We start from the raw sequence: 25,290 nt of genomic DNA on the forward strand, positions 1-25,290 counted from the left end.
GTCATGGGGCTGTGTCGGTGAGTGTCGGCGGCAAGAAATCAGTACAACTTTTTTAGTACTTGCACGCGCGGGTACGAGTTGCCGACATGATTCTTGAAACAAAGTCGCCGACACCAAGCCGCCGGGCTGTGTGTGTCTTCAGAAGACATGGATGTGCGCTTCTTACCTCGGGATAACCTGTGTTAAGTTTATACTGTGTGTTTTGGCGCGCAAATTTGACAGTTTATGAATTTACTAACCTCTCTTTTTACGAGCCAAACGTACCTTAATTTTGTTGTTATTTATGTTGGTTTGTTATTTACTGCACAAATGTTAAGCGTAGCAGCTTCTCTAAGTTCGTAATGGATAATGCTATAGTATTAGTGGAAAAAATGCCGGTTCCTTTAGGAATGATCAGTGCCAAAAGTCCATCTACAAGGAGTCGGACTCGTAATCAATCTGTTTCGCCTTCTACGAGGTACGTTTTACCTTCCGTACAATAAAGAAAGGACCATTCACTATCTAAATAACGTTATGAGCCAATGGGCACAACAAGAAAAGTCTGATATACTTACTGTTTCATTCGTAATTTATTCAGCTTATTGTGAACATAAATTTTAATATTGTTATACTGCTATCTGCCTAACATATGATTCGTTACAGGAAAAATGGCAAGTCTAATGGTCACCTATTGACGATGGATGTTTTTACCAAGAAAAGGGCAAGGAGTCCATCTGCAACATCGGAATTAAATGAGAACCTGGTATGATATCCTATATGTACTTAATAATGAAAGAATGGAACATTAACAATATAATTTTACCAAAATAAGTTACACACATTACCAACTCAAGTTCAAAAACCTGCTGTCTCTGTTGATGGTTAATCTGAGTTATAACTTTCCTCAAAGATAGTTTTGTCTGCCTAACAAATCAAATGTATCAAAAAATGATAACATAGTGTATTCCTATACATTATGTTGCACTATAGTGCAGGAGGCATCTGCTCCAATTCATAATCATCATAAGTATTTGGCATAAAGTTTACGATGGCTGATAATTAATCACAGGACCTTATAATTACACAAATATACCATCATCACAACCCATTACGTCCCCACTGCTGGGGCACGGGTCTCCTTCCAGTGAAGGAAGGGTTTAGGCCTAGTCCACCACGCTGGCCAAGTGCGGGTTGGTGGACCCCAACACAAGCAAGCTTGTGCTGAGAGAGTTGTCGGGTAAGTGGGCAACCCGACTGTCAGATGTTTTCAAGCCACCCGAAGGCCTCTGACTAGGCTTAACAACTGCTGCCGAAGCAGCAACCGGGACCCACGGCTTAACATGCCGTCGGAAGCACGGAAGCGTCCAGAAAAGCACCACTTGAAATTGGTCACCCATCCAATGGCTGACCGTGTCAGTTGTTGCTTAACCTCAGCGATCAGTTACGATCACTGAGGCCCGCTCGACTACGGACGCTTTGTCGTTTTCGTTCGTTTTTTGTACCACAAATATATACTTAAACTTAACAATAAAAGTAGGTACTTACATGCATGAAATTTAGGTGTAGTATTGTAGGTATGTAGCATAAATGTGTTTCCTACTTCATAACAAAATATCAAATATTATGATTTTCAGAAAAAGCCAAAAATTGATCCAGCTGACTTGGAAGACGAAAAAGAAAACCAAAATATAGAAAACCAGGATGAAGTTTTAACCACTGACAAAGCTAACCCTATTGATAAAAAAGAAGATGTAACAGAAATAAAAAGTAATGATATTGAAAGTGAGACCATCTCCACAAAATCCACCTCAGATGAAAATAGTGACTGTAAAAAACGAAGACTAAGTGAACCTGACAATAAAGATGATTCAGAAATTGATGAAGTTAATTCTGATGAAGATATTAAGAGTATTGATGATGAAAACAGCAATTCTGATGTAAAAAGCGAAGGAGTAAAAAATATGAACTGTAAAGAAGAGAGCAACAACAATGCTCAAGATCTGAACAATGAGAGGTGTAATATTTGTAGACAATTTTTGAATAACTCTGACATTATATTCTACCAAGGACACCCACAGAATGCTGTGGAAGAGTTTATAGCTTTGACCAATGAGAAACTAGTATTAGCTGCAGGTGAGATTGATATTAATTTTTATAATCTACAAATAATGTTGATATATATTTAATCATCTTATCTTATTTATTATAAAAAAGAGAAAGATAAATATTAAAAAATATACTTTTTATTAACTCTTGTTTCATTAATAAATAAATACTGGATTCAGCCCTACTCTATTCTTTTTATAATCATTTAGAATTGAACATTTAATTTTATCTTCTTTCTTTAATTTTCTTCTGTCTTTGTAGGTGATGAAGGAGACATCATGGAGAGACCTCAAACCAACATCACCGGGTTCTCAATCTTCGACCAGGAGGGCCACCTGGTGCCCATCGATGGAGGTTTAGTGGAGAATGACATGAGAATCTTCATGTCTGGGTACCTGAAGTCCATTTGCTCCGAAAACTCAGATATTGATGAGGAATCTATACCGGTGAAGGATGTTGGCCCTATTGTTGAATGGTAATTATTTTTGAATATATAATACACATGAGTACATGTTCCAATGTAAAGTACAGTCCATCCGTCCAAAGGTTGTTTGGCATAAATTGTTTTAAGTGATAAGACAATTTTTTGTACCGTAATTTAAGTTACAACTTCTTAATTTTATTATTATTTTTGGTGTACACATAAAGAGTCAATACCCAATCTATCTACTTACTCTCTTAAGGTAGTTATGTATCTGCAGATAACGAAACAATATTAACATTGCGGCTGCTGCGTAAATGCATTATATTGAGTAAAAAAATATTTGTTATATTTCAGGTTCATCCACGGATTCGACGGAGGCATGAAAAATTGCATCACACTATCAACAGAGTTCGGCGAATACAACTTGATGAAGCCGAGCGCCGAATATACTCCTCTCATGAACAATCTCTACGAGAAGATATGGATTAGCAAAGTCGTAGTTGAATACCTAGAAGAGTACCATTACCTTCAGCCGACGTACGAAGACTTGATGGAAATCATTCGTGAGGCGACGATACCAGAGTTGGATGATGCGAAGATGACTGAAGAGATGCTACATAAGCACGCGCAGTTTGTTTGCGACCAGGTGGTGTGTCTGGAGGCTCAAGATGAGGATGATGAACCGCTCATCACACTGCCCTGCATGAGGGAACTCATCAAGCTCATGGGCATCAAGTTCGGCAAACGAAAAACCCGCACCAAAATTGACTACAAGAAAATCGACAAGAAAGCCTGGACTAAGGCGACGACGACGCCGTTGGTGCAGAAGACTTTCGAGAGCTTCTTTACGCATCAGCTGGATAAGACGAATAAAGACTTGGTGTTGCGTAGGAAGCGTTGCGGTGTTTGTGAGGCGTGCCAGCGGCCGGACTGTGGCGAGTGCAGCGCGTGCCGAGCCATGGCCAAATTCGGCGGCCACGGACGAACTAAAAAGGCATGTGTCAGCAGAAACTGCCCCAACATGGCCGTAGAACAAGCCGAAGACTCAGACCCTGACGATGAGGAGGAGTACAGGAAGATGGCAGAGAAGAAGGAACACGACAAGATAGATGATGCCGTCCCGGTGAAGCTGACTGGCGCCGGCTCCAGAAAGATCACCTGGGTCGGCGAGCCAGTCAAGGCTGATGCTACTAAAGTCTACTACGAGGCTGTCGAGATTGATGGAGAGGAGTTAAGGAATGGCGACTATGTGATGGTGGAGACCTCCCAGGCTAATATACCCGCGCTCGTCGTGAGGGTCGTGTACATGTGGAAGGAGACATTGAACACCAAATCTGGATACTTCCACGGAGAGGTGTTCATCAGATCTTCAGACACCGTGCTAGGGGAGGTGGGCGACCCTCGCGAGGTATTCTTAGGGGACCGCTGCTGCCACGGCGCGCCGCTCTCATCCATTCTGAGGAAGGCACATATAGAAAAGAGGGAAATACCAGCCAACTGGTTCAAGCTCGGCGGGAAAGAAGTCGAGGACGAAACGTTGGAGGATGATGGAAAGACATACTTCTATAAAAAGTATTATGAAAGGTTCACGGCGCGCTTCGAAGACCTACCAGAGGACCCGGCGTGCCCCAACCCTCTGAGGCAACACAGGTTCTGTCCGTCCTGCGAGCGCAAGACTAGAAAAGACGCCAAAAACATCCCCAAAGTCATAGACAAACTGGCGGAGAAATCCGAATTCGTTACAGAAGCGAATAGAACCGAGTGGAGTCTGGTGCGGTGGCAGGACCACGACTACAAGCGCGGCGGCGGAGTGTTCCTCAAACCGGGGACTTTCAACCTGAAGAGCAGTCTGACGTACAGCGACACCAGCAAGCCGAAGCTCGAGAACGTAGACGAGAGTGTATACCCGGAGTACTATCGAAAGAGCGACAACAACTTGCGCGGTTCTAACGTGGATACTGGGGAGCCGTTCTGTGTTGGGCTGGTAGTGGCGGCTACGGCTCGCGGGGCGGGGCCGCTGGTGGTTCCTCAGGATATCTATTTACGAGTGCGCGTCATGTGCCGGCCCGAGCACACCGCCAGCCGCTTCCCGCAGCACGAGGACCTCAACCTCGTCTACTGGAGCGACGACATCCGAGAAATCCCATTCTCTGCCGTGGTCGGGCCCTGCCACTTAGTACACGAGAAGAACATACCTAGCGAAAACAAACAGGAGTGGCTCGAGAAGGACCCCAGCAGATTCTACTTCAGAGAGGCTTTCAGCAGGAAAACGGGCAAGTTTACAGAGGTGCCACCTGAAGCGGAGAGCGTCGGGCGAGTTGACAAAGGCAAGGAGAAGGGCAAAGGGAAAGGGAAGTCCAGCAAAGCGTCCGCTACTACAGAAGCATCTACGACTGCTTCGGTTCGTCCTTTGCGTACATTGGACGTGTTCGCGGGCTGCGGGGGGTTATCTCTGGGGCTGCATACAGCGGGGGCCGCGGCGCCTCGTTGGGCGGTAGAGCAAGTGGAGCCCGCGGCCCACGCCTATGAGTTGAACAACCGCGCGTGCACAGTGTTCCGCGAAGACTGCAACGCGTTGCTTCGCGAGGCGCTGGCGGGCGCGGCGCACTGGCGCGGCCGCCGCCTGCCCCGCGCAGGGGAGGTCGAGCTGCTGTGCGGCGGCCCGCCCTGCCAGGGCTTCTCCGGCATGAACCGGTTCAACCAGCGCGAGTACTCCAACTTCAAGAACTCTTTAGTAGCCTCCTACTTATCCTACTGCGACTTCTACCGCCCGAAATACTTCATACTGGAGAACGTGCGGAATTTCGTCGCGTTCAAAAAAGGAATGGTTCTGAAACTGACGTTACGTACGTTACTAGACATGGGATACCAGTGCACGTTTGGCATCCTCCAAGCTGGGAACTACGGGGTGCCTCAGACTCGGCGTCGTCTTATAATCCTGGCGTCCGCGCCGGGGTATAAGCTTCCTTTATACCCCGAGCCGACGCACGTGTTTAGTCGTCGCGCTTGTTCGCTAACCGCGGCTATTGACGGCAAGCGCTTCGTCACCAACATCCAGTGGAACGAGGCGCCGCGACGAACCTGCACTATAAGAGACGCTATGAGCGACTTGCCTCCGATATCCAACGGAGCGAACCAATTAGAGCGTGAATACGGGTCGATGCCGGAGACGCACTTCCAGCGATTGGTCCGCGCCGGCGCGACGGATGAGACCAAACTGAGAGATCATATCTGCAAGAACATGGCGCCGCTGATCCAGGCCCGCATAGCGAGGGTGCCCACCACGCCAGGGTCGGACTGGCGGGACCTGCCCAATATATCTGTCACGCTGTCTGATGGGACCAAGTGTAAGGTGAGGATTCTTTTGTTTTTTTTTTTTTTAGTTTACATATTAAGCAATCTAATCGCATATATGTATCAACAGTCCACTACTACAATAGCATCACACTACTACATTATTTTAACCGCCGATAAAAAACATGGGTGTTATAAGTATAACGTGTTTCTGTATCTGTTTATGTGTGTATCTGTCTGTGGTAGCATAGCTCCCAAGCGGCTGAACTGATTTTCGTTTAGTTTTACGTTACATAGATTATGTTACCTGAGTGTTCTTAGCCATATTTTATCTCTCAGCTTAGCTGTTCTAGTTATGAGACTTTTAACTTGCATGTCGGGGTTTTTAACGTTGGTTAGATTAGACGATTATATCTATATTATTTGTATTAGTACAATAAAGAGTTAAATAATAACCCCATCCACTCCCCAGGTGCTCCAATACCGGCACCACGACGCCCGCTCAGGCCGCTCCCCTCTGGGCGCGCTTCGCGGCGTCTGCGCCTGCGCCGCCGGGGGGCCCTGCGACCCCGCCGACAAGCAGGAGAACACGCTGATACCCTGGTGTCTACCGCACACTGCTAATAGGCATAACAACTGGGCTGGACTTTATGGTAAGACTCTATGACATTTAAAAGATCTAAACTAAACTAGTAATCCGTAATAAGAGAAAAAGACCTACAAGACATAGAGAAAAGCACAGGTCCCTCGATTCTCATTAAACCACGTTAGATTACATAACCCTAGTGTATAAGAGGGCGCGGCGCTCGGGGCGCCCTGTGACCCCGCCGACAAGCAGGAGAACACGCTCATACCCTGGTGTCTGCCGCACACCGCTAATAGGCATAACAACTGGGCCGGGCTGTATGGTTAGTATTGAGATAAAGATAAAGGCCTTATAGCGTTTACTAAAAAAGTGAGGTGTGCACCGAAAGGTTAGTAATAGACAGTCCTACCTAGTACTTTCTACATCTATATAAATAGGTATCTCTTTTTTCTACATTCGGCTACATAAGCCTATACCATTTTTCAGGGGCAAAGACATGGGTGACACTTTAAAATTTTCCATTTAACGCATGAATACTATTGCAAAATCTGTCATTTTATTGACAATGACCACAGATAATATATATTTCTATAATGTGGCAAGTTACTTGGCGACCCTCCTTGCGGGGTGAAAGAAGTGGCGGGGGCGAGGTAGCACGACATGCTACACACGTAAATAGTGTGCCCGGATTAATCTCGCGATAGCTTGTAACTATTTCTGACGTAAGTAAAATTTTATTCTATGAGTGTTCCCGTAAATTTCATATTTAGATATTTAGCTTAAAATGTATAGTTTGACAGTATTAAAATTTGGATGTTTACCTTCAGAATATCTACCAATTTGAATTTATTTTTGTAAAAGTGTTTTATTTTATAAATCAATTTCCATGTTACTTTCATGTTCACTCTCTGTTTGAACTTGTTCATCGTCGTCGTCATCCTCATCTTCATCATCGTTTTCATTAACTTCAATTATAAATCTAAGACAAAAACCAAAAAACATTATACCTACTTTAAAGTATAATGTACTAGAGTACGCCAGTCATATTAGTTCAGTGTACACCTATAATATTTTATGTTTAATTTACATTAAATTATAAATAAACAATAACATACCTGTCCAATACATCGTCAAATACTGTATCAGATTTATAATATTCGTCTTAATTTTTTATGACATGGTCGTCACAATTTCTCCACTTTTCAGGCGAATAATTAGAGAAGCAACTCAAAGTCTTTTATCTCTTTATCTAAGTTAGAGTCAATCGACGTTCTTGCGAGCTCGCCTTTCACATACCCCCACAAAAGTTCAATAGGATTTAATCCCGGGTGGTATGGGGGTAGGCGAAGCACGATATGACCATTTTCTTTCAAAATTTCATCAATTTTGTAATTTTTCTCTGTGTTTTGCTCATTAATTACTTTCATTAAATCACATAAATTTTGGTTGCTTTCCTAGTTACAAGAACTGACAACTGACGCACTGTCATATGGACTCTTCGTCTTTGTTGTTTACTTTTTCGTATCTGACTGCGCAGTACCAACCTTTAGCCGCGTAGCATGACTGATCCGGTACGCTGTTCTACAAGAAGCCCCTATATTGAGACATTATACGATTTGTTGTTTTTAACGTTATTTTGTTGACGAATTATAGATACCTAATAATAATATAATGATAATATTAAAAAGGCCTCAACACTCATCCTAAGACTAATGGTCTCAGGATCAATGATCTCATGTGGGTCGCACTCAAATTATGACAGACTATATAAGACATGTGGCCGCCTCGGCTGCGCGGCCGAGACTGCCGTAACAATGACATGCAGTGCACGCGTTGCCCTTCCCCGCTACCCTCCCGCTACCCGCTGTCGTCTTGGGTACCTCGTCCCCTCCGCGTCTTTCACCCCGCAAGGAGGGTCGCCAAGAAACTTGCCAATCTATAGAGTACGCACTTTGGTAAAATGGAACGTACTAGAGATGCGACACATCAAAGTCGACATTCTGAAATCGATAAAAATTTATACAATATTAGAATTTTTACAACATTGTATTATACAGGTTGTCCGAAAAATCAACGGCACGCTAAAAACTGATGCAAGGTGGAATCGAATTTTCGATTTTTTACTAAGGTCATTATTACGATATTCTGGCCACTCCTGAGCTAGCCTCCTATAGGCCCTTTGAGGGACAACGTTGACTTTTGGGACATCCTGTATAATATAAGTGACCAACAAATTTTATATGGAGAACCATTTTTTCTCGCGAATTATCTGGTTAGAGTTGTAAAACAAAAGTTGTTTAGAAGTATCACCCCCTTTTAGCTTACCACTTTTGCAATACCTTGTATTTTCAAAACTATTATTTTAGGGTATGCAGCCAGAAACAATAGGTACACCACCACCCTTCACTGCTAACAAAATGTTAAAATTGTTGGAGGACGCGTGTCAACATGTCACTGGCGAACACTGGGCAAAGGTGGTCGATAGAACAAAAAGAATGATACTACAGGACTGTGATCGTTTCGCTCGGATAGATTGTTTGCAAGATGAACTGATCATTAATGTCGACTGTTGACTCTGATACATCAGATTCTGAAAGCTATAGCAGTAGTAGCATATACTGAAAGCGTTATAGCAACTATAATGTGTTTTCCGAAAATACGAATAAATTCATATTTATATTAATCTATGGAGTATATACAAATCGATAGGTCCAAGTCGATAGGATTTCACTCTCGGACATCTCTAGAACTGTCAAACTCAAAACGTCCCACATATCAATAGCTCTGAAAAATGGTATAGTGTATAAGAGGGCGTGTGCGCGTGCGCCGCCGGGGCGCCCTGCGACCCCGCCGACAAGCAGGAGAATTCGTTGATACCCTGGTGTCTGCCGCACACTGCTAATAGGCATAACAACTGGGCCGGGTTGTATGGTGAGTATTCATTACATGATAGGATATTCTACAGAAAAATGGTGGCCCAACGGAAAAGCGGTGATTCAGGGGGTCAATCCGATAAATTTTTACTGTATGTCTTTTGATAATTCGTGAAACAAATATTTTCCTCTCCATAGCACTTTTACACAACATTACAAATGCAACTGTAATTTTTTAACCATGTTTTTCACTCAGGTCGCGTATCATGGGACGGCTACTTCAGCACCACAGTGACGGACCCCGAGCCGATGGGCAAGCAGGGCCGCGTGCTGCACCCGCAGCAGGCGCGCGTGGTGTCCGTGCGAGAGTGTGCGCGCTCGCAGGCCTTCCCCGACACCTACCTGTTCGCGGGCTCTGTGGGCGACAAGCACCGCCAGGTCAGTTATACATACACATAGATAACATGTCACATAGCGCTTCCTCATATGCAAGCATATAGTATAGAGCGTGGGACACCCCTTGCTTCCCCGACACCTACCTGTTCGCGGGCTCTGTGGGCGACAAGCACCGCCAGGTCAGTTATACATACACATAGATAACATGTCACATAGCGCTTCCTCATATGCAAGCATATAGTATAAAGCGTGGGACACCCCTTGCTCATATGCTCCGCATATAGTATAGAGCGTGGGACACCCCTTGCTCATATGCTCCGCATATAGTATATAGAGCGTGGGACACCCCTTGCTCATATGCTCCGCATATAGTATAGAGCGTGGGACACCCCTTGCTTCCCGTATCGTGGGACGGCTACTTCAGCACCACAGTGACGGACCCCGAGCCGATGGGCAAGCAGGGCCGCGTGCTGCACCCGCAGCAGGCGCGCGTGGTGTCCGTGCGAGAGTGTGCGCGCTCGCAGGCCTTCCCCGACACCTACCTGTTCGCGGGCTCTATGGGCGACAAGCACCGCCAGGTCAGTTATACATACACATAGATAACATGTCACATAGCGCTTCCTCATACGCAAGCATATAGTATAGAGCGTGGGACACCCCTTCCTCATATGCTCCGCATATAGTATATAGAGCGTGGGACACCCCTTGCTTCCCGTATCGTGGGACGGCTACTTCAGCACCACAGTGACGGACCCCGAGCCGATGGGCAAGCAGGGCCGCGTGCTGCACCCGCAGCAGGCGCGCGTGGTGTCCGTGCGAGAGTGTGCGCGCTCGCAGGCCTTCCCCGACACCTACCTGTTCGCGGGCTCTGTGGGCGACAAGCACCGCCAGGTCAGTTATACATACACATAGATAACATGTCACATAGCGCTTCCTCATACGCAAGCATATAGTATAGAGCGTGGGACACCCCTTGCTCATATGCTCCGCATATAGTATAGAGCGTGGGACACCCCTTGCTTCCCGTATCGTGGGACGGCTACTTCAGCACCACAGTGACGGACCCCGAGCCGATGGGCAAGCAGGGCCGCGTGCTGCACCCGCAGCAGGCGCGCGTGGTGTCCGTGCGAGAGTGTGCGCGCTCGCAGGCCTTCCCCGACACCTACCTGTTCGCGGGCTCTGTGGGCGACAAGCACCGCCAGGTCAGTTATACATACACATAGATAACATGTCACATAGCGCTTCCTCATATGCAAGCATATAGTATAGAGCGTAGGACACCCCTTGCTTCCCCGACACCTACCTGTTCGCGGGCTCTGTGGGCGACATGCACCGCCAGGTCAGTTATACATACACATAGATAACATGTCACATAGCGCTTCCTCATATGCAAGCATATAGTATAGAGCGTAGGACACCCCTTGCTTCCCCGACACCTACCTGTTCGCGGGCTCTGTGGGCGACAAGCACCGCCAGGTCAGTAAAGCTGCGTACAGACCGGGCCAACGAACGCCCAACGAACGCCAACGGTTATCCCAACGATGGATATTTATCATACATAATACAGGGCAGATAGCAGCAACGAAGGTCAACGAAAAACGTTCGTTGGCGTTCGTTGGCCCGGTGTGTACGCAGCTTTATACATACACATAGATAACATGTCACATAGCGCTTCCTCATATGCAAGCATATAGTATAGAGCGTGGGACACCCCTTGCTTTCCCGACACCTACCTGTTCGCGGGCACTGTGGGCGACAAGCACCGCCAGGTCAGTTATATAGATCTTAGGGTGAGGCCCCATTGGTGCGTTGCGCTGCGTTGCACGCTTGCACGGATCTAAAACGGTAATAAAAAATATATGACAGCAATGACGCAGCGACAACCGACGTAAAAATGCAAATGAGGCTCGCCCTTAGTCGACCTATTTACGGTACATAGGCGTAAGAGAAAGAGAGAAATAAAGGTTTGGGTTCCTTTTTTTTACCCAGGTTCAACTGTACCTAAGTATGCGAAGCATATCAGAGTGGCAGGTTCCCACGCTACATTTATATGATGCTAAAGTCTATTCCATGCTACATTTATGTTCCCCCATAAAATAAAAATATACCTAGACGCATCCTTCCTTTTGTAATCATTCATAATTACAAAATAAAGCATAACAATAAAAACCGTGCTTTCCCCACAGATCGGCAACGCGGTGCCTCCGCCGCTGGGCGCCGCGCTCGGCCGCGAGATACTGAAGGCGCTGGCGCAGAGCAAGAAGAGACTGGACCGACCCGATGAGTTCATGGACCAGGATAACAACTCCAACCAGCTTTAGCTGTAATGCCTGTAAGTATGCTATGTAATACGTGTACGTCTTCCTCATTTATTCCATAAATCATTCATTCACACAAAGGTTGCCTGGAAGAGATTTTGGCCGCCTATTGTGCTTACTCTTGCTTGTAAAGTAATTTATGTTGTGTGTTTTTCAATAAAGTTATATTGTATTGTTTCCGCGAAGCTCGCGGGCAACAGCTACTTACATTATAAATCGCAATGTCTTTTTAAAACTGAGGGTTAGAGCGAAATTTTACATAATTTTTTTTTTTTATTTTGTTCACAGATAGGAAATCAAGCAGGCGTTAGCAAGGGATTTGAACCTTCCCGACAGCTTTGTATTTCAAGACAAACACTCCAATCATGGTTTAGTTATAAGTGAATATGTGATACAATCGTTTTCATGTTTGATAAAAATTAAAACGTTTACTGAATTTTATGTCTCAATCCTCTGCCTTGGTGATTAAAAATCTGTTTCATCCGGCATATCCAAATCATTCCTAAATTCATATACATGCTTAGTTTAAAATTTCGTGTCTTGATAAAGATGGATATGGATTGAAAATCAGCACATATAACTTCTCAAAACATTTATTTTTTCATAGCATCTTTTGTCTTTCTTTTAATATTTTTAACTAAAATGCTCATTTCCGCGTCCTCTCTAGATTTCTTTGCAGGTTGTTCTTCTGTGGCCGGCGTATCAACTGGCCTCCGTTTTAATTTCTCTTGTATCAAACGTTCCATGTTTTTAGTCTTCTTAAAGTTAGGGTCCGAAGGGTCTATGTTGTAGTGATGAGAGTTGAAAAGCGCAGAAAATCGTTGGTCGTTTACGTCTACTTCAAAGTCTGGTAGCGTTTGTTTTTGTTCCATCATCTTTTCTTTCATTTTCTTTTTCCTTCGTGACTTCTTCGACGGGGCCTCTGCTTCTTGAATCTTCTTGAGACTGAAGTGTGCTTTGCCGTCGTCTTCATCATCTAGTAGTAATTCTAATTCAGCTTTTCCGTTTTCGTCTTCTTCTGTTTCCTCAGTCGGTTTATTTTTCTTTTTGTTTTTGTCTTTAGATTTCTTGAATTCTGGTTTGTTGAATTCCTCAGCGAAGTACGGGTCGTTCATGTCTACGTCTGACGGGATGTCGTCATCAGACGCCTCCTCCTGCTCTCCGTCTGAAGTGTTTTCATTAAGTTTCTGTTTCCGCTCCAATTTCTTCTGTTTCTTTTTCTCTTTCTTCTTCTCTATCAGCTTTTCAAACGGTGTGAGGTTCTTGTTTTCTGTAAGTAGAAATAGAAGCAATTAGGAAAAATTTGCTTGTTTACATATGAAAATATTATACACATCCAATATTTCATTGTTTCTTTGATTGGAATAGCTGCCTTCTTTGTTTCCCTAAATTCCTCCACGAATCACTTTAATCACAATAATAAAATATAAGAAAACATTATTATATATACCACTTTCTCGACATCACCAAATAAGGTTAACTGGTAGAGAATGCTACTAGCATTAAGTTCGCCTTAGTACAATGTTTTTTATGTGCAATAAAGAATTTATAATATAATAAACTTTAAAAGCGAATAATCTCCAAAGAACTGAACATGCAGTTCAGTGGCATGCGCTTGCACTACTTATTCAAACTAATAAACGCTTTTTATGGATCTTAATTAATCTTACATCTCCCTAAATAAATAAAATAGAGATGCAAAACCTTACCTTCTTTCATCTTCTGCTTGACGAGCGCCTGCGCCTTGTCCTTCACGCCGAGCCCCCAGCTAATCTCCATCTCCATGTCTTTATTCTTCTTCTTCTCTTCCTTCTGCTCGATGTCCAGAAGCAACTTCTTGTACTTCTGTATGGGGTCGTCCTCTTCTTGGTCTGATTGGGAATCTTTGTCGGCTTTTTCTTGTTGTTCTTCGTCTGAAACATGAGTAGCTCAATGAGATAATAAGTACATTATGTAGATTTTAGTAGAGCGTTTTTATAAATGTGTGGGAAATTAAAAAGTTTAAAAACATTATATCGCACTGTTGCGCCGACATAACTTTTCGCCCAACGGACGTTTCGCCCACAAAGTATGTAGTTTGTAAACAAGACATTTGTAAGGAGACACATTTTGAGGTCTTTGCCCTCAGCACATGTCTTGGGTGTGTACATGAAGTGTGTTCACGGGTCCATCGACAGTGGATGAACGTTTCAGACTGGTCCGTGTGGGATGAATTAGCAACCCTACCACCTATCACTTTCTCCACAACGCCCAAGGTTAACTGGAAGAGAATGCTTTTAGCATTAAGTTCGCCTATGTACAAATTGATTTATGTGCATAAAATGTACAAAGAATTTAATAATATGAACCCTCACCGTCATCGTCGTCGGAACTGGAGGCCAGGTACTCGTGAAGGTCAAGGTCAGCGAGGTCTCCGCCCGCCGCGCTGCGGATCGCCTCCGTGCGGTTCGGGTTAGTGGCGTCCCACGTTAGCTCCACCTGGTGAATACACGAGGAATTAGTTATTTGGTGATCATAGGGTGACTGAGCCAGAACGGCCAAAAATTTACTCATGGATAGCCCTTGACTACACTATAACCTGGTTACAACGTCTCATTATTGTAAAGCGGAGAACTAAGATATAATTGCAAATATAAAACAAAATACTGGGGGACCTTAGCTTCAATTTTGTCGTCTTGTGCCCCGTTGAGGGCGTTGGTTTATAGCTAAAGAATAAAATATTACCTTGGCTTGCTGCAAGGCTGTCGTGGTGAAGAGTCGGGGCTTGTACTTGGCCAGATCTGGCAGCTTCGTGCACACTTCATGAGGCTCCTGCAATAATAAATAAATTGTTGGTAAGTAGTTCAATGGTAACCTTTGTTGGTCACGTGACTTTTTACTACAGAATAACTAGCTGGGTTATCGGATTTCGACTTTCAATTCCATTTAAACATTCTGACCTGCTCGATGGTGACGTTACCTCGTAATACTCATTCACTATAGACACACCTGATCGAAGGTGACGTCATCAGGCACTACTCGCATGTCGAGCCGCGTGGCGCTGCTCTCGTACTCCATGTTGTCGCACTCTGCGTACAGCGCGTCCGCCGTGGCGGCGCTGTCACACTCCACTACTGCATAGTAATACTTGAGCCGGTTCAGTTGGTAGCGACGGAGCTTCTCCATGTGGTAGGTTGAACCTGGAAAGGTGGGTTTGGATCAATAAATACATAATTATAACATTCTTTAACTTCCTATCATGTATTCCGCCACACTTGGGCTAGCCAAAGAGAAGAAGAAGAAGTACTTCTAGTAGGTGTGCTATTTTACAGAAATCCTGCACATTTTATTTCACAATATCTTAATTACACTTACAGTAGACATTCGGTTAACTTATACTGCAAAGTAATGCTAAGGATAAATGGGGATAGTTCCAGAACTGTGTTATATTTCCACTAACCCTCTTCATTCCCTCCGTCGTCGGACAGGTCGTCGTCGGCCGCCTTCTCCGTGAGCTCGATCGGCCCTCTGACCTCTTCTTCCTTCATCCTCTGCAGGCCATACTCAGAGGGATAGATCTGAAATGTGATGAGAGTGTAATGAGTGAAAACTATAAATTAGGTGTATAGTTTGATATGTCAAAAAGGTTTCATGAGCTGAGGTTTTACTATTTATACAGGTAGAAAAGTATAAATTGCACAGCAAGGATAAAATATGTTTGTTAATCAATCTACTGGTTATAGTTCATTAGGTAGGCATATTATAATTAATTGTGCATTATTTAAGATTCACAAGTCACATCCCTGGAAATGGAGACACAATTAAAAGCCTGTTTGGCTAGTGCATGAATGGGTTGCATAGACATATAGTGGTTAAGGTACTAGAGAAGATAGTACTTACAGTCACTTTGAGAATGACCCCACCAGGAGGCAGGAATGAGTTCAGCAGTACCATAATATCAGCAGCTTTTATATTGTCCCAGTCCAGGTTACAGATTGCAAGCCTGGTAAACAAAAATATCTTTATTTTACTGTATTGATATAAAAATAATAAATGTTAACAAATAAAAACAGCAACCCCTCTATTTTATGTTATGTAGCAGATTACAGAGTCTTTCTGTCTTCCTTTTGCAAGCCAGCAGAAGTTTATCAGTTTGCAAAAATAATTTCCTATGTTTGCTTCAGAAAGCTGAACATTATCTGCCAACCTCTTGGTGGACTCCTCAGTGGAGCCGGCATCGGCATCCAGCTCCCCCCACTCGTGCTCCAAGTCACTCTCTTCCTCCTCCTCACTGCTGTCGTCATCGGACGAGCTGTCTGTTTGCAGGAGCCCTAGAAATGGTTTAGAACAGTTTTGTTAGTTAAGTGTTGGCTGAAAGATGTTGCTTTAGGGTGATATTTGTGTCTATGTCCTAAACTGTTCTTAATTGTATATATTTTTGGTATAAGTACACAAAAACCAATCAACCAGATATTGAACTCTAGTAGAACCTGGTTTAAACTTTTTGTGGTAAGTAATACACATTAATAAAGCAAGATTTGTATATACCTTTGTAAAATTTACACTGTATTTATAAGGTAAATTATTTATAAATAAAATTGTCAAGTACCAACTTCTGATTGAAAGACAATTAAATATCTCTTAGCTTACCTTCACCACGGGCGTAATCAATGTCAAGATCCAGCAAACGCTTTTTAGTTTTCTTATCGAGTTTGCCTCGGATAAGTTTGTCATTGTTCACCAAGTCTTCCTCGGCCAGCTCTCCTTCATCGCGACTGGACGGGCGTTTCACGAAGCGCCCCGATGTATCCGCCTCTTCGTCTGCTTCATCATCAGACTGTGCGGATTTTTCATTATCATCATCTTTTTTGGTTTTCGACGATTCACTTTCTTCATCTTCAGAAGTTGACGATGCATCATCAGATTCTTCAAGGTCGTAGTACTTGCGTAGATTTTCAGTAGAAGTTTCGTTGACTGGTCTACCTCTTTTATCTACAGTATATTTCACTTTAAACTTTTCGTCTTTAAACATAGACTGGAAACGTTTATCAATTTTGACTTTCCGCTCATGTTTAGGTATTTGACGGTATCGTGGGTCATTTAGGTATTTTGCAAACCGGCTATCCTTTAATATTTCACTCATTTTAATCTAGTTTTAGAGATATTTTGTACAATTTAATTGAATAAAACCATTTCCTAACCTCAATCACACGTGACGTGAATGCAACGATAACAACACAATTGTCACAATTTCACTGTCAGCTGTCGCCTGTCAGTTAAAGGAAACTTTTCATGTAGCTCTGTGGAATTGAAACCTTAGAATAATGTCTGTGTTGTGTGCAAATTTTCGTTACTTTCATTTTTTCTTCATCATTCTATCAATCTCATCACCATAATGAGGATGAGCAGCTTATCCACCGAATCAAATACTTGCTTGTATGGTCCTTGAACCGTTTCTTAGTTAATTTTGTACTTGAAATTCAGTCTGATTGAATCTGTGCATATCTTCTGACATCTGTTAACCTCTGACATTTCAATTTAATTTGAGGTTATAATCGGAAATCAATTGGGATTTCGGTACGAAATTTTCGGTGTTTTTGTATTTTTATCCGTTTTAGCTGATGTATTCCTATTTTAACCATGAATAGCATTGGTAAAGAGTGCACAGAGCTAAAACAAAAGTATGATGATTGCTTTAATAGTTGGTTTTCAGACAAATTCTTAAAAGGTGATCATGACGATTCAGTGTGCTCTGGAATATTCAAAGTTTATCAAGAATGTGTAAAGGTAAATTATTAACACCATATCCTATGCAATCTGATGATAGTTGTATGAGAATGGATAAGACCAGAGTATAGTGGCGCTCCTTGTGAGAGGCCTTTTAGAGGATGATAAGTTTTTCGGCTGATGATCTAAAATTTCGTTTTAAATCTATGAACATATTAAAATTCTAATTGTTTTTCCAGAATGCAATGAAACAGCAAAACATCGACTTCAAAGAGATTGATAAGGATATCCTCGGCACTGACAAAGAGTTCAAAGTTCCTCCTTCAAGTACTGGGAGTTGACAGTTGTCTAGATTGCTGTGTTTGTTCAGCCCATCTGTTTGTTGGAACACCTCAAGATTGCCTCTAACTGAACATGAAAAATTAGCAATAAAATGCAAAGATGTTGAAAATAATAATTGCGCTGATGTAGACAATGTTTACGTTTAATTTCACATTATAAATGTGTTCCTGTCTATCATTTCATCATAATTGTTATGTGTTGTATGTTTAGATATTATCTTTGATTTGAAACAGGGCTTAATGTTAAGCAAAAATATGTATTTAGATTATTGTGATAAAGAATGACATTTTAATTCACAATTTTTATTGTAATTAGTGTGTGAATGGCTTGTTAGATGTAGTAGCTATTTAATTTATGTATGTGTTAGATTGATATAATATATCTTTTCTTTTAATAAATGTTACTAAAATTATATTGTTTGGCTTAAATTATTGAGTAGCATCTGATACAACTATTAATGGTTGAGATTTCTTTCTAAGATTAACCTTAGTATATTATTAGCACCTATAAAGAAATGCTGACTTAAAAAATCGTGCATATTACGTAGGTACCTATTGCATGTAGTAAATCAACCTATGTGAAGCTAAAAAGTATTTTACAAAACACTAGTAAACTGGAAGGCACTCAACTCTTATGTATAGAGAAGTAAACTTTATACTGGACAAAGGTATTGGTTTGGTTGGATGGCAAAGCACAAAACTCTCCAGTTCTTCCATCATGTATAGTATAAAAAAGAAATACTCTTTACATAGTCTATGAATTCTAAAATTAAATAGAATTTTTTATACATTGACATTATTTTTGACGGGTTTTTCAGTTCCAAAATAAATTTTATTTTTACTAAATTTTTTCATGAATAATTTGATAAATGTGTAAATAACTAATTTTGACGGTAAGTACCTAAGTACAGTGCCACAAACTTATCTGTTCCGGTGAAAGCTCACGTAAATGTCGAATATTTATTCATTCTATAAGATTTTACGTTTACCTGTAGTGGTAATTCGCTCTTGCGGTTTTAATAAACCCACCTAATCTATATCAATACATAATTCATCAGTAAGTAATGATATATGGATCAATTTAGTTCGCCCTCACCGGAACAGATAAGTTTGTCGCACTGTATGTACGTTACATTTTCTAATACTTGTAGGTATGTAGGTACTAAAATGCTACAGGTACCTCATGTGAACCTTTGATGATACAACCACACCCATGCCCGTGCCCCAGCAGTGGACTTGATGGGTCGTGATGATGGTGATAATTAGTAGCTAATTTGAAAATAAATGTTATTCCTTGCAGTAGGTAATCATCACTGCCCAACTATTCGTCAACCGATGAAGAAATTGTAAAAATTGAAATCCTTTTACTATGAAATGAAAATTTGAAGTGTACCTATTTGACCATGGATTCAGAGCCAAAAGATTGTGCTCATACTGAGAAGCATGGAAGGTAAACTACTCCTACTTACCTATACACAACAATGTATTATGTGTGAAGTAGTTAGATTCCATCCTAGGCTACGTATATTTGGCATGCATTTGGTTAGCTTCCTGCACCAGCTTTAGGTAAGGCGGAATTACCACTCAACTACATACTTAGGTACCTTTAGATAAAGCTATTTGTTATATTTTTTGTTTTTAGTTTTATTTATATGTACTTACAGTAAGCAGGTACTTTGCTTTTTAATTCTTTCATATTTTCTACTTGCCTATAAGTACCTATGTCTTTTCTACCTATTTCTAAATAAAATAAAAACGTGCGTTTAGGAAGCGCGCCCGCGAGAGCAGCGGCGGCGGCAGCGGCGGCAAGCGGAGCTGCTGCAAGCCCGTCAAGCGGCACTGCAGCAAGCGGCGCCGCAGCCGCAGCCGGAAGTGTGGCGCGCGCCGCAAGAGCCGGAAGTGTGGCGTGCGCCGCCACAAGAGCAAGTGTGGTGTGCGCCGCCACAAGAGCCGCTGTGGACGCAGCCGCCATCGTAGGAAGAAGACGTTAGTTTATTGACTGTTGCACTTGCTACTACCAATTCTGTTGGTGGTTGGGTAACTAGGTATTTAACTGTTGGTGTACAAGTATAGAATAGAATAGAGCTATGTGTCCAACCGGTGACGACTCCCTGACTGCTGGTCTAGTCCAATACACTGAAATCATCCAGATAATCAAGGTTACTACCTATATCGTTTCCAAGCTTAGTTTGCCACTGGCCACCCTACTGTACCTACCTAGCGAGGACCTCAGACAGTTAGCCGGTAGTGGCTCGATGCCAACCCACTGAGAAAAGGCCGTGGAGAGAATGTACAGCGTCGCTCTGGTAGACGCCTCAGTTCAGCGAGTATTGTAATGCTCTTTGGTAGACGCTTAGTTCACCAATCGACGATGCTGATTGGCTGACAATAACATCACTTCTTATGTTGATTGGCTGACGATGTCATCTCATATCCGCAGCCACCGCACGTGCTGCCGTACTCCCTGCGGCACGTTCAAGCGCTGCCGCAAGTGCGACAAGCGCTGGAAGCTGCGCCTGCCCAAGCGCTGTCGCAGCCACTCGCGTTGATTGACGCAGGATTTTGTGTGAGTGCTTTTAATAACTTGTGCGTGAAGGAATGGTCTGGAAATAGTGGACGTAGGCCATTCTATCACGCTGTCTTATTCTAGTCGGTCAACTTACTACTTATACCTATGTACAGGGATTAGAAGGGATTGAGCAGCTGTTAATAAAATAATTGTACACTACTACAGGCAGGATATAAAAATAAAGATAGGTATCTGCGTGTCCACACCTAGGCTACCCAGGAACTGTGTGCTGCCTAGAAGTACGTTGTCTTGTTTCAATTAACAAGTATATTACTACCCTGACGTGTATTTATATTTTACAGGAAATTTGAAGTGTGAAGAAAGAGTGTTTTGTGATATTTTATGAAATTTACAGTGATCTCGTATTTGTACCTACTTATTTGTGAGAATTTAATAATCATGCATTTATTTATACTTTAAACTTGTTTAATTTCTAACTCCTAACAAAGGTAAAGTTGCCATATCCTGCACAGTAGTCCAAATTTCGTTACTGACTCTAGGCATCATCTAGCTAGACAAGTCAGAATGTCTATTCGCTGCATTTTTGAGCTTATAGGTTTTACTACGAGCTAGCAGGCGAGCATGAGCATGCTAGGTGGGCGAACTTCACCCCTATACTGTACATTATAATATTGTAGTCTTTACATAGGACTTTGTTAAGCTCAAAAAGCTACTGAGATTGCTTCTTTATGGCTGTCTTAAAAAACTCCCAGTTTATGTATTTAGAACTATATTTATAAAGAGGTTGCGGTTACAATTTATAAATTAGAGTAATTATTCCTATTTGAAAGTATGGTTTACTTATGGTTGTTATTATCTCTGGCTGGTGTCTCGGGGGCGGTAGGCGATGCCGCGGCTCTTCATCTCTCGGATGACTCCGGCCGGCAGACGCCCCGACACTGATATTGCATACACTCCTTTACAGAACCTACCTGGAAATTTTAAAAAGGAACACATTAGGAAAAAATACTCTTTTGTTGATCATGGTTGTACATAGATAATGGATGTATTTAGTTTCATTTATTAAAGGGAAACTTACTAATTCGCTGCCATTTGCAGACCCAACTGTCTTCCGGGCTCATTACAGCAATCATTCTGAAAAATTATAAGCCTTGTTAATATTGATCTTATTGTATGATTCATCAAACTATCATTGGATGATGATGATCAGTGTATGAAGTTTTTCTTTAGTATATTATGATTCTTTTTATTTCTTACCCATCAAAATTATTGCTAGTGCAGTCATAAACATTGTCTTTGTTGTTTTTCATTCGCAGAAACTCATCACAGTTGTCGCAGCCATCATATTCAAACTGGTCAAATGTCTGGAAATGTAAATATAAAATTTATCTGAGTATGAGGAAGAGGTAAAGCAGAGATATTTGAGATAGTTTGGATTTCACATTTGGGAAACGGTAACAAGGCTGTCTTAGAAATGTAAGTACTCTAATGATGGGTCATCAACATCAATGAATACGCCACTTATTGAATACAACTTCAAATCAATCCAAGAGTTGGCAAATACGTTTGATAAACGTAAAATTATTAATACTATTAACTCAGAGGTTAAGTTTGGTACCTTAATTAAAGAGCACACCAAACACGCCCGCAAACCTCGGAGATCTTTTGGCACAGTATCCAAAGACATAATTCTTGTATTTAATGTACACAGCGGTAGGCGAAAATTAAACTACAATACAAAATTACACGAAAATTAACACAAATACAAACATCAATCAACATACACAACACACACACAGAACAGAAAAATTGAATTGCTGTCAAAAAATTAAAAAATCACAGACAAAAATTAAGCGCATCAGAATAATGTTCATTAGTGAGTCTTTATCTCACCGTCCTAATGGTGAATACGCCACTGGTTTTATATCGAACCATTGATATACCAGCGCGTTAATCTTGACGACCGAATGGCGTAGTGGTTGACGACCGAATGGCGTAGGTAGTGGTTAGTGACCCTGACTACTGAGCCGATGGTCCCGGGTTCGATTCCCGGCTGGGGCAGATATTTGTTTAAACACAGATATTTGTTCTCGGGTCTTGGATGTGCCCGTAAAATGGCAATAGGCCCGCCTCCTATTACATTGGGAGTATTGGGACTAACATAACACTCTGGCGAAAAGTGGGTGCAGCAATGCACCTCTGCCTACCCCGCAAGGGAGTACATTAGTACAAGGCGTGAGTGCGTGTGTGTGTGTGTGTGTGTTAATCTTAAAACGTTATGTAGGTACCTACCTCAGCGCTTTTCCTACGCTAGGCCACAGCAGGACATGAGCCAGACCAAGGAGCACCGACTACAACACACAGCTCTGAATGCTGAATGGAGAGTTTTTTTGTGCTATAAATTCCACGATTGGCAGATGGGTTGCAGATATCAAACACTTTATAATAATTTCATCACGAGTCACGCACCCATCATGTCCCCACTGTTGGGGCACGGGTCTCCTTCCAATGAAGGAAGGGTTTAGGCCTATACTCGTCGAAATATAATAGGCCCGTTTGGACAGCTAAAGCTGGTGTCAAATCTAAATCATAAAAAATCACAAAAGTGCTTCAAAAGTTGTTTTTTTCGGCCGTAAAAAAATAAGCCAGATTATGTGTCTTTTTATGTATTTCATCAAGTACTTAAATCAAGAGTAAATAGCAAATTTGTGTAGCTGTCCAAACGGGCCTATTTATTTCGACGAGTTTAGTCCACCACGCTGGCCTAGTGCGGGTTGGTGGACCCCAACACAACCAAGCTTGTGCTGAGAGAGTTGCGACGGGTAAGTGGGCAACCCGACTGTCAGATGTTTTCAAGCCGCCCGAAGGCCTCTGACTAGGCTTAACAACTGCTGCTGCTGCCGAAGCACCAACCGGAACCCACGACTTACGAAACGTCCAGAAAAGAACCACTGGAAATCGGTCAACCATCCAATGGCTGACCGTGCCAGTTGTTGCTAAACCTCAGTGATCGGCAGTTACGATCACTGAAGCCCGCTAGACTACGGACGCTTCACAATAATTTATCATTTTTAGATTTAGGGTGTCTTGCACAACAAAGTTAATCAAAATCAATAATCGTTTGTCTCTTGCCTATATAGGACCTTCGGCCAAATGACATTACGATTATACACGCACTCACGCCTTGTACTAATGTACTCCCTTGCGGGGTAGGCAGAGGTGCATTGCTGCACCCACTTTTCGCCAGAGTGTTATGTTAGTCCCAATGTAAGAGGGGGCGGGCCTATCGCCATTTTACGGGCACATCCAAGACCCGAGAACAAATATCTGTGTTTAAACAAATATCATTACGATTACAGGTAAGTAATAACTAGAGGTTGTATTCAAGAAGTTCTAAGAACGAATTAAATAAGTACCTAAGTTATAAATGGTAGTTAATACCTACTTACTGTTTTATGCACCATCTTGCTGAAATGAAGAAATTAACGATCCATCAAAATCTGCAATAAACAAAGTCACAGAAAGCCGCGCTGCTTCTTTGAATTTGTTTTATCTTCCATAAAAACTTTTAGAGATCATGTCATGAAAAAAACTTTAACATGTTAACATCCTATAAAAACCTTTAACTAAGTATAAATTTAAATTTTAAATGTATTTAAGTCTAACTAAGTAGGTAGGTATACGGTAGTTACTTAAATATGATGCAACTACCACATTTTCTGACTTAATAACGAGTCATAGTTAGCTCGCAGGCAGGGCTAGGCTATCTCGATAAAAAGATGATGATGACGTGCTTGCAAGTTAATTAATGGCAACCGGAAAATCAATTTGTTCGACTTCCATGTGTAGCAGTTTGTTACGACCTTTACAAGCTTTTACAACTGCGCCCTTGCATGGCTAGTTGGCTAGGTTTGTGGTGCTTCACCGTTGTTTGATTGGTCTCGCCATTTCAACATTTGAAATCTAAGTTCTACCTCCTGCGTGCTGTGCCTAGAAATCGTTGGCACATTCCCGTTGACAGCGCTGTCTGATTCATCCCCCTGCGGTTTAGGTACTGAGTAGGTACTTACCATTTTTGGAACATCCTGTAAGTACATTATGATCACAACTCAGCAGCAAGTACCTTGCATGAATCAATGCACCATACACGTCTTTGGCCTAACGGTCAAGACGTCCATGCGATAACAATGTGAGATACGAGTAATTAATGATTTGATAGCACGTGCTATATGTCACACTTATCACTGCTGCCTTCTGCTTGATGCTAAGTAGTTAATTACAATTGTGTATCTTCGTTTTACTTTGCTGAGCTACTTATTGTAACATGTTAACTACGCCGTGGCACCATTATTTGCCATTGGATCCATGGAGCCACCATTCCCTGAATCGAGAATGGCTAGATAGTCTTCACCATGCGAGGTGACATTCTTCATCACCTGATTCTAGACCTCTAACGCACCCGACGTTTTTGAGGGTTTGTTAATTAAGTAAAACCCGTTTAAATAGTACTAATTCACTAGTTAGTTAAGTCCTACTCGTACCTAAAATGTACTTAAGTACTATCATGTATATTTATCATATTTAAATATATGTATTGCCTAACTAAGCAAAGAACATCATTATCTAGCTAGCTAGACTAATAAATCACACGGCGACCCAACAAGAAGTCGGACGGCGACGTGCGCAGACGCACGGTGCGCGGTGCCGCCGTGTCTAGTATAGCGCTCGCTGGCCAAG

At 42.3% G+C, this 25,290-nt stretch overlaps 4 protein-coding genes across 6 annotated transcripts; 2 read left to right on the plus strand and 2 right to left on the minus strand.

Moving 5' to 3' along the window:
• Nucleotides 1–214: 214 nt before the first annotated feature.
• Nucleotides 215–11,987, plus strand: LOC105393117 (DNA (cytosine-5)-methyltransferase PliMCI). The gene is made up of 8 exons (XM_048622525.1): nt 215–457; nt 643–742; nt 1,614–2,112; nt 2,347–2,560; nt 2,864–5,861; nt 6,276–6,456; nt 9,519–9,700; nt 11,845–11,987. The coding sequence occupies exons 1-8, from the start codon at nt 342–344 to the stop codon at nt 11,977–11,979; spliced, it is 4,425 nt and encodes a 1,474-aa protein (XP_048478482.1). The 5' UTR covers nt 215–341; the 3' UTR covers nt 11,980–11,987.
• A 566-nt stretch (nt 11,988–12,553) lies between these two features.
• Nucleotides 12,554–17,203, minus strand: LOC105393118 (ESF1 homolog). Of its 2 annotated transcripts, none has more exons than XM_048622497.1 (9): nt 16,606–17,203; nt 16,163–16,286; nt 15,856–15,958; nt 15,416–15,533; nt 14,965–15,155; nt 14,701–14,787; nt 14,335–14,454; nt 13,686–13,890; nt 12,554–13,246 (listed from the first exon to the last, which is right to left on the minus strand). In XM_048622497.1, exons 1-9 carry the CDS (start codon nt 17,096–17,098, stop codon nt 12,570–12,572), a joined length of 2,118 nt encoding a protein of 705 aa, XP_048478454.1. In that variant the 5' UTR covers nt 17,099–17,203; the 3' UTR covers nt 12,554–12,569. The 2 variants fall into 2 exon arrangements, with proteins under 2 accessions (XP_048478454.1, XP_037970896.2); XM_038114968.2 differs by having other exon boundaries at nt 13,686–13,889; nt 14,331–14,454.
• A 284-nt stretch (nt 17,204–17,487) lies between these two features.
• LOC119692996 (sperm histone P2a) lies at nt 17,488–21,006 on the plus strand. Of its 2 annotated transcripts, XR_007266544.1 has the most exons (6): nt 17,488–17,742; nt 17,922–18,916; nt 19,324–19,473; nt 19,791–20,009; nt 20,464–20,589; nt 20,895–21,006. XR_007266544.1 is itself a non-coding variant. In XM_038114964.2 (5 exons), the coding sequence occupies exons 2-4, from the start codon at nt 19,427–19,429 to the stop codon at nt 20,570–20,572; spliced, it is 375 nt and encodes a 124-aa protein (XP_037970892.2). In that variant the 5' UTR covers nt 18,799–18,916; nt 19,324–19,426; the 3' UTR covers nt 20,573–20,589; nt 20,895–21,006. The 2 variants fall into 2 exon arrangements, 1 of the variants encoding a protein (XP_037970892.2); XM_038114964.2 differs by lacking the exon at nt 17,488–17,742 and having other exon boundaries at nt 18,799–18,916.
• LOC105393107 (transcription elongation factor SPT4) lies at nt 20,895–22,359 on the minus strand. Its single transcript, XM_011564836.3, has 4 exons — nt 22,172–22,359; nt 21,811–21,917; nt 21,632–21,687; nt 20,895–21,524 (listed from the first exon to the last, which is right to left on the minus strand). The coding sequence occupies exons 1-4, from the start codon at nt 22,238–22,240 to the stop codon at nt 21,406–21,408; spliced, it is 351 nt and encodes a 116-aa protein (XP_011563138.1). The 5' UTR covers nt 22,241–22,359; the 3' UTR covers nt 20,895–21,405.
• Between the last annotated feature and the right edge of the window lie 2,931 nt (nt 22,360–25,290).

This window comes from Plutella xylostella, chromosome 8, assembly GCF_932276165.1.
Source record: "Plutella xylostella chromosome 8, ilPluXylo3.1, whole genome shotgun sequence".
In the NCBI taxonomy this organism is placed as follows: Eukaryota; Metazoa; Arthropoda; class Insecta; order Lepidoptera; family Plutellidae; genus Plutella; species Plutella xylostella.

Bases quoted from the DNA above. Each gene is read 5' to 3' on its own strand.
- LOC105393117 (XM_048622525.1), top strand. From the start codon at position 342: ATGGATAATGCTATAGTATTAGTGGAAAAAATGCCGGTTCCTTTAGGA. The intron at 2,113-2,346 runs GTGAGATTGATA...CTGTCTTTGTAG, and splicing joins GAAACTAGTATTAGCTGCAG to GTGATGAAGGAGACATCATG. The intron at 5,862-6,275 runs GTGAGGATTCTT...TCCACTCCCCAG, and splicing joins CTGATGGGACCAAGTGTAAG to GTGCTCCAATACCGGCACCA.
- LOC105393118 (XM_038114968.2), bottom strand. From the start codon at position 17,098: ATGAGTGAAATATTAAAGGATAGCCGGTTTGCAAAATACCTAAATGAC. The intron at 15,534-15,855 runs GTAAGTACTATC...ATCACATTTCAG, and splicing joins GGGTCATTCTCAAAGTGACT to ATCTATCCCTCTGAGTATGG. The intron at 14,788-14,964 runs GTGTGTCTATAG...TTATTATTGCAG, and splicing joins ATGACGTCACCTTCGATCAG to GAGCCTCATGAAGTGTGCAC.
- LOC119692996 (XM_038114964.2), top strand. From the start codon at position 19,427: ATGGATTCAGAGCCAAAAGATTGTGCTCATACTGAGAAGCATGGAAG. The intron at 19,474-19,790 runs GTAAACTACTCC...ACGTGCGTTTAG, and splicing joins CATACTGAGAAGCATGGAAG to GAAGCGCGCCCGCGAGAGCA. The intron at 20,010-20,463 runs GTTAGTTTATTG...TCATATCCGCAG, and splicing joins CGCCATCGTAGGAAGAAGAC to CCACCGCACGTGCTGCCGTA.
- LOC105393107 (XM_011564836.3), bottom strand. From the start codon at position 22,240: ATGTCTTTGGATACTGTGCCAAAAGATCTCCGAGGTTTGCGGGCGTGT. The intron at 21,918-22,171 runs GTACCAAACTTA...TTACATTTCCAG, and splicing joins TGGTGTGCTCTTTAATTAAG to ACATTTGACCAGTTTGAATA. The intron at 21,688-21,810 runs GTAAGAAATAAA...ATAATTTTTCAG, and splicing joins ACTAGCAATAATTTTGATGG to AATGATTGCTGTAATGAGCC.